Raw genomic sequence first — 8396 nt, 5'->3', positions numbered from 1 at the left:
GCCCCATGGGGCCACTGGCTGAGTGGGATGCCATGTGGGCAAGTTCCCACTGCCACGCAGCCCCAAGAACAGCAGGCACTCAAGTGAGAGGGCAAGCGGAATGTTGGTGTCTCCTGAGGGTGACTAAAAGGATGGGGGCAATAGGGGAGGGGTGTGGTCCCGGTTACTGGATCTTTACACGGCTTCTTGCATGTTTCACTGCACCGTGTGTACCCTATAGTTTTCCTGCATATCCCAGATACTCCAGTGTTGGGATGTGGCTTAGGGTAGGAGGAGGGTGTTGGAGCAGGGGAGAGACTGACATTTTGACTGGCTGGAGACATGGTTGCTCTGGCCTCTTTGGGTCCAGCTCTGACGCCAGGCTGTCTTGCCTCTGCTCACCCGCAGCTATCCAGCAAACCTCGGCATGAGCGTCTTGGACACCCCCCATCATCCCCCTGAGCTGGAGAGTGGCTCTCATCCCGTCCAGAAGGACTGCCTTGGACTCCCTGTGCACGCCCAGAGAACCCCCTCCTGGCCTCCTTCCCCCGACGACGAGGACCCCAGTTTGCCTTCCTTTCCTCAGGAAGAGCCTGGCTCCAGGCCCCTGGTCCCAGGGAACCTTCCCTTTCCAGCCTTGTCCGTAGAGGAAGAAGAGGAAGAGGAAGAAGATGAAGATGCGGCAGAGCCGGAGTGGCTGCGCAGCGAGGAGCATCCGAGCCAGTTTTTCGCTGAGGCCCAGCGGCTGCGGGAGCAGAGATTGTTGCTGGACGAAGAGGTGTCAGTCGCGGGGCGGGTATACGGGGTGCATCGGGTGATCCTGGCCGCCATCAGCAGCCTCTTCCGAGACAGGCTGCTGGGCGGCGGAGGTCCGCGGCCCACCTTCAGCCTCGAGGTGTCCCCAGGGGGCTGGGAGGCCGTGCTGACCTTTGCCTATGAGGGGGTGCTGGGCCCCGCCTCGCAGGGAGATGTGCTGGCCGCAGCCGAGGCGCTGGGAGCGCCCCGGGTGAAGGCTGCTGCCCAGCGGACATGCGAGAGGGCTGGAAATGCCGGGGAATGTGTAAAGAAGCCCAGCCAGGCAGAGGAGCTGAGGGAGAACCTGCGCGGAATCGAGCTCCTCTACCGAGAGGGCGTCGGGTGTGACTTGAAGCTGGAGGCAGGCGGCTGCCAGCTGCGAGGTGAGGGCCTGTGGGGCATTAAATTACTGCAGGTGCATATGCTACCGGAATGGTGTGTGCAAGCAGCAGGTGGTTTGATCCCAACCATGATGGTCGTGATCCCTGCTGCTGTCAGAATTTCCCTGGGGTGGCCTTTGGTGCCACTCCTGCCCCACTGAGAGCCGGGCATGCGCAGTCGAGTTGTTTTCTAGGCGCACTGACAAATTTAAACTGACCCTCTGTCTGACTTTTCCTGTGTCCAGTAACAAGGAAGCTCCAGCCAGCTGGCTAGAGCTAAGGGTACAATACATGGCAGTAGAACAAGCAGAAAGCGGATTGACTCAAACAGAAATTAACCAAAAGCCCTTCTTGGCATCTTCCATTCAGGACACAGGAAAGCCAGGGGAACATGGTGGAAAACTCAATGTGTCCTTTCACCTTGGTGTGCTTGACACCATGGCTGACTTATGGGTCTGCAGCTAATGAGCAAGCTCTGATACTGTTTAAGGTTACCAGGCCATGGCATTTTTTTTTTTTTTTTTTTCCTGAGACAGCATCTCACTCTCACCCAGGCTGGAGTGCAGTGGCACGATCTTGGCTCAATGCAACCTACATCTCCTGGGTTCAAGCCATTCTCCTGCCTCAGCCTCCCTAGTAGCTGGGATTACAGGCACCTGCTACCATGCCTGCCTAATTTTTTTTGTATTTTTAAGTAGAGACAGGGTTTCACCAGGTTGGCCAGTCTTGTCTCGAACTCCTGACCTCAAGTGATCCACCTGTTTCAGCTGGGATTACATGCATGGGATTACTGCACCCGGACTGGTCATGGCACTTTGAAGTTAACTCTGCTCATCACCAGGAAAGCTAAGTAGGGTTGCATAAGTTGAGTATTATTCAGAGTCTACTAACATTTAGTGAGGCACTGGGTACCTGAAATTTTTACACATGACATCTCTTTTTAATTTTCACTGAAAGCTGGTAAGGTCTATATCATTATCTATAGGTGCAGATAAGGAACATTAAATTCAGAGCTGTTGACTTGGGACAACCAGGATACAAGCCTACATCACTAATCCAGTCTGCTTCCACTAGGCCATGTGGACACGTGAAAGTTTAAAATTACAAGGGATTAGTTTAGAGATTATCTAGTTGGGCTCTTACACTTTGCTGATGAAGAAATCAGAATCCAAGACTTGTCCAAAGTCACATAGCTACTGTCCACTAGAGGAGTGACTGGGAACTAAAGTGCTTCTGGGACTCCTAGAAGGAAAACTACTCCAAAAGTCTTTATTTTCATTTATGATAGCACTAGATGGAGAGGGAATTTAAATGTTTCATAATCATAAAATTCTCACTAGGCTTTTGAATTTAAGCATACTCATATCACTGCTTTTATTTCCCTAGGAAATATTCCTACTTAATGGTTGGGAATCTGTCACTTAAAATCCTGGGGAATAGTAATGAGTAAGAGGTGAATACAAGTGGTTGTGAGCCCTTTCAGGGTTGACTCTGAACTATAGGTTGATTGATGATATGGGAGCTGAGATGGTTTAGCTTGTTTTGAGGAATGCAGATTTTCTCAGACAATATATATTTGAGATCTGTCATTGATGTTTACTGGTTGGGAAGCACCAGGCCACTACCTACTGCTTAAAAGACAGTGGAAAGTCATATGAACAACACCTGCCCTTTGGGAGAGGCACGCATGCGTCAGTTGGTCAAAGCAGCATGGAGTTCTTAAAGAGCTTGGCCCTCTGTGACCTGCCTAAAAGGACTTCTAGCAGCATTACCCCCCACCTTTTTGTTATGAAGCATTTTACAAAGCAAAAAATATTAAGATGAACATTCAAACACCCATCACCCAGATTTAACAATTAATATTTTACTATATTTATTTCATCTGTTAATTTTATTTTTTGCTGAAGTTTAAAGAAAATTTATGACATTTTACTCATAAGTATTTGGGTATGTATCTTTTTAAAACAGGACAATTCTGTGGGACTAGGTGTGAAAGGAAAAAAATAAAGAGGACATTTTCTCATAACCAGAATACCTTTATCTTGCATGACAAAATTAATAGTAATTTCTTTCCTTTTTTTTTTTTTTTTTTTTTTTTTGAGATGGAGTCTTGCTCTGTCGCCCAGGCTGGTGTACAATGGCATGATCTTGGCTCACTGCAACCTCCACCTCCCAGATTCAAGCGATTCTCCTGCCTCAGCCTCCCGAGTAACTGGGATTACAGGCATGCACCACCACGCCCAGCTAATTTTTGTATTTTTAGTAGAGACGGGATTTCACCATGTTAGCTGGTCTGGTCTCGAACTCCTGACCTCATGTGATCCACCTGCCTCAACCTCCCAAAGTGCTGGGTTTACAGGCATGAGCCACTGTGCCTGGCCAGTAATTTCTTAATATCACCTAGTCCACATTTATATTTTCCCAATTGTCCAAAAAACATTTTTTAAATTGAGTTTGTTCAACCCAGGAATTAATCAAGGACTATGCTATTTTCAGTTGCATGTCTCTTAAGCTTCCTTTAATCTAGTACAGTCCTCCCTCCCCCCTTTTTTTTTTTATTACTTTATATATTGATTGGTAAAGACAATAACGTGTAAGATTGGTTATCCTGGGTCGGGTGCGGTAGCTCATGCCTATAATCCCAGCACTTTGGGAGGCCGAGGCAGGCAGATCACTTGAGGCCAGGAGTTCAAGATTAGCCTGTCCAACATGGCGAAACGCCGTCTCTACTAAAAATACAAAAATTAGCCAGGTATGGTAGCGTGTGCCTGTAGTCCCAGCTAATCCGGAGGCTGAGGCACGAGAGTCACTTGAACCTGGTGGGTGGAGGTTGCAGTGAGCCAAGATTGCACCACTGCACTCCAGGCAGGGTGACAGAGTAAGACCCTATCTAAAAAAAAAAAAAAAAAGAAGATTGGTTATTTTATAAAATGCTCCATTTTCTTGATTTGTATGGTTTTTCCCCTCATGGTTTTGTCTAAATTGTTCCTTTAGCCTTTCAACTTCCTATAAACTTGACTTTAGATCTAAAGAGTTGAACAGATTCAAGTTAAATATTTTGGCCAGAATAATCCATAGGTGATGCTGAGTATGAGGTCTAATTGTTTAACAGCATAGGTTAATAGGACAGTTTCATTGTTGTGAGGACCATGCAGATAACCAAGGTACTGGTACACAAGCATGCTTATTGCAGCCTGACAACAGTGGCAGTGGATGGAGATGATCTGCCCAGACAGCCACTGCATGGAAATGAAAAATAAATCACATGCTTTCTCTAGGACTCAACTCAGTTTCCATATTTTATTTATTTATTTATTTATTTATTTAGAGATGGAGTCTCGCTCTGTCACCCAGGCTGGAGTGCAGTCGTGCAATCTCAGCTCATTGCAACCCTCGCCTCCCAGGTTCAAGCGATTCTCCTGCCTCAGCCTCCAAGTAGCTGGGATTACAGGCACCTGCCATCATGCTCAGCTAATGTTTGTATTTTTGGTAGAGATGGAGTTTCACCATGTTGGCCAGGCTGGCCTTGAACTCCTGACCTCAAGTAATCCACCCACCTCAGCCTCCCAAAGTGCTGGGATTACAGGCATGTGCCCCCACCCCCAACCAGTTTCCTTATTTTAAAGGGAATAATTGAATTATATTATTCTGAAGGTCTCAAGTTTCAGATCTCGTGATTCTATAAATTATACCAAGAACAGGAGAGGGTTATGCAGAGAAAAGCTGGAACACGTGGAAAACATTAAACACTAAATCTTAGGCAAGAGGAGACAGCAATCTGATGAGGTTGGACTACGGCCATTCCCGAGTGGTGCCACTTTCCCAGCAAAATCTAACAGAATGGCTTATAGTTTTGGCTCTTGAAATGGTAAAGAATTTTATTTTGTGCACAACATAGACAGACCTATATAAGTTGCATGTTGGTCTTTTCCATTTATTTTGTGCCCCTCTTAGCAAATGCTTTCTTCTCAACCTGATTCATCAAGACTCTTTTTCTAACTGATCTGACCAAAAAGACTAAAGCAATGTTTATCAAAGTGTCTTCAGACCACTAACATGAGAATCACATATGGTTACTTGAAGTGTTAAAATACAAATTTCTAGGGTCTCCATCCAGAACCGTTGAATCAGAATCTCTGGGAGTGAGCCACTGAAGCCCACATTTTAACAACTACCCCATGGTATTCTGATACACACCACAGTTTGGCCTGTAGCAGTGGGTGGCTTGGAGGGCCAAAGTTGGAGGTACCAAGTTGGGGTAGTGCCTATCGGTCTTGCAACACTTTCAGTCCTCCTCTATTTCTTCTCCCCTCCTACAGTGCACCGAGCTGCCCTGGCTTGTGGCAGTGAGTTCTTTGGGGCCATGCTCCTGAGCGGAATGAGGGAATCCCAGGGCACAGAGGTATCTCTGAGGACCATCTCCACCCAGGACCTGCGACTTCTCGTCTCTTTTGCTTACTCTGGAGTTGTGCGGGCAAGGTGGCCAGGACTACTGAGAGCTGCCCAGGCTGCTTTGCAGTACCAGAGCTCTTCCTGTCTGGATTTGTGTCAGAAAGGCTTGGCACGGGGCCTCAGCCCTGCCCGTTGCCTGGCCCTGTTCCCCATGGCTGAAGCCCCTGGGTTGGAGAGGCTCTGGAGCAAAGCCCGTCACTACCTCCTCACCCACCTGCCTGCTGTAGCCTTGTGTCCTGTTTTCCCTTCTTTACCAGCTGCCTGCTTGGCTGAGCTCCTGGATAGTGATGAGCTCCATGTGCAGGAGGAGTTTGAGGCCTTTGTGGCTGCACGGTGTTGGCTAGCTGCCAACCCTGAGACCCAGGAGTCAGAGGCCAAGGCCCTGCTGCAATGCGTCCGCTTTGGCCGCATGTCCACCAGGGAGTTGCGGAGGGTGCGGGCAGCCGGGCTACCTCCACCCCTGACCCGGGATCTGTTGCACCAGCTGATGGTAGAGGCTGATGTTCCAGGCCAAGAGAGACGGAGGGAGCCTGACCGGGCACTGGTAGTGATTGGCGGGGATGGGCTCAGACCAGACATGGCCCTAAGACAACCATCCCAAGCAGTGTGGTGGGTCCGGGCCTTCCGCTGTGGTGTGGGACTGGTACGAACTGTTGAGTGGGGGCAGTTGCCTGCCCTGCCTGCCCCAGGACGCTTCCGGCATGGGGCTGCGAGCCTAGCAGGAAGTGAACTCTATGTGTGTGGGGGACAAGATTTCTACAGTCACTCCAACACCCTGGCTTCAACTCTCAGGTACAAGCTTCAAGAGGGGTAGGGTGTGGCAGGCCCTAAGGTGGGCAGGGAGAGATATTGCTGGCCTAGCTGACCACAGATGCCCAGAGTCACTCTTCCACTCTCTCGTTCTACTGTGTCCAGGTGGGAGCCCAGTCAAGAGGACTGGGAGGAGATGGCTCCTTTGTCCCAGGCTCGAAGCCTTTTCCCGTTGGTGGCACTGGATGGACAACTTTATGCCCTGGGTGGAAGACACAATGGTGTTGCCCTGGACTCTGTGGAGGCCTACAACCCTGAGCTCGACGTCTGGAGGTGAGCAGGCAAGGGGGCATCTGGGAGAGATTAGGAGACTTGGACTAGAAGGAGAGTCGAAGATGCTAGTTGCCTTATCTTGTGTCCTGTTCTCCCTTAGGCCAGCACCTGCACTTCCAGCACCGTGTTTTGCCCACGCAGCTGCGATTTTGGAGGGCCAATTGTATGTGAGCGGTGGCTGTGGTGGGACTGGCCAATACCTGGCCTCATTCCTGCACTATGACCCCAAACTTGAGAAGCCAGGGACATTTCTGAGCCCTATGGGGGTACCTCGGGCTGGCCATGTCATGGCTGCATTGGGTGGGCGGGTGTATGTGGCAGGTGGGCTGGGTGAGACTGGGGACCTGCTAAGCTTTGAGGCCTATGAACTAAGGACTGATAGCTGGACTCACCTGGCACCCCTCCCCTCCCCCCATGTGGGAGCTGCAGGTGCTGTGCTGCAGGGGGAGCTACTGGTGCTGGGGGGCTACAGTCACCGTACTTACGCACTCTCCCACCTTATCCATGCCTACTGTCCTGGCCTGGGCCGATGGCTTTGCCTGGGAACTCTGCCAAGGCCTCGGGCTGAGATGCCTGCCTGCATCCTGACACTGCCCACTGTGCAGCACATAGCTGTGGTTCCCACCCCACACCAAACCAAACCTGCTGGGTGAAGAGGGAGCAACAGTGTATGGGGAGAGGAAGGCATAAGAAATAGCCTGAGAGAAGGACAGAGATTGTGGGGAGAGAAAAGAGAAGGCTTTATTCTTGATAGTATTTTATTCTCACACTGTGCATTGTAAACTGCTTTTGTACATATGATCTCCATTGAGGAAATGGTGGTTCCAGAACTCCCGGGGAACACATATAGGGGAAGGCGAGGCAGCTGAATAGCCAGGTAAGGAAAGGAGACTTGGGAGCAACTCCATAAGGCTTAGGGATTCTTAGGGAAAGTGCATCTGGTTTGAAAGAGAGTTAAGAAGCTTCAGTAGGCTCATGCCTGTAATCCCAGCACTTTGGGAGGCCGAGGCGGGCGGATCACAAGGTCAGGAGATCGAGACCATGGTGAAACCCCGTCTTTACTAAAAATACAAAAAATTAGCCGGGCGAGGTGGCCAGCGCCTGTAGTCCCAGTTACTCGGGAGGCTGAGGCAGGAGAATGGCGTGAACCCAGAAGGCGGAGCTTGCAGCGAGCCGAGATCGCGCCACTGCACTCCAGCCTGGGCGACAGAGCGAGACTCCGTCTCAAAACAAACAAACAAACAAACAAAAAAACAAAAAAGAAGCTTCAGTAGCCAAAGTGTAGAGACCATGGGAGGACAGTTGGAAAAATGGTTCTGACCCATTGGTCAAGGGAAAAATGTAGAATGGCCATCCATGAAAGAGTTTGAAGAGTGTGGGAGGAAGGACTGTAAATCGTTCAGCCTTTTTTTTTTTTTTTTTTTTGCCCGGGACTTGCTCCTTTCTCCTCTCCCATCCCTGGGATGCCTAAACCTTCTTAACAATATTCTTTCTCAGGTAATTTTGTAGGCCTGGTCTAGCATTTCCCAGCTGAGACACCACAGGCTGCCCCTGGGAACCTCTTGCTTTCCTTCTGAGGCAGAAGTTCCCACATAGACACGCACAGCACAGGGGCCTGAGAGGCCTGACGGGCCCCCTAGGGCCACGCGGCAGGAGTGTTGTGTGGGGAAGATGATGGGGACAGAGGCCAAAGGAGGGAGAGGCCCA

The 8396-nt window shown here is 49.9% G+C and overlaps 1 protein-coding gene across 1 annotated transcript; it reads left to right on the top strand.

The window, feature by feature from the left end:
• Positions 1–578: 578 nt before the first annotated feature.
• Positions 579–7380, top strand: KLHL33 (kelch like family member 33). Its single transcript, XM_025392880.1, has 4 exons — positions 579–757; positions 5474–6398; positions 6522–6689; positions 6790–7380. The coding sequence occupies exons 2-4, from the start codon at positions 5518–5520 to the stop codon at positions 7340–7342; spliced, it is 1602 nt and encodes a 533-aa protein (XP_025248665.1). The 5' UTR covers positions 579–757; positions 5474–5517; the 3' UTR covers positions 7343–7380.
• Positions 7381–8396: the final 1016 nt, after the last annotated feature.

This window comes from Theropithecus gelada, chromosome 7b, assembly GCF_003255815.1.
Source record: "Theropithecus gelada isolate Dixy chromosome 7b, Tgel_1.0, whole genome shotgun sequence".
In the NCBI taxonomy this organism is placed as follows: Eukaryota; Metazoa; Chordata; class Mammalia; order Primates; family Cercopithecidae; genus Theropithecus; species Theropithecus gelada.
The sequence above is the reverse complement of the archived record's forward strand: the minus strand, read 5'-3'. Positions and strand labels throughout refer to the sequence as shown.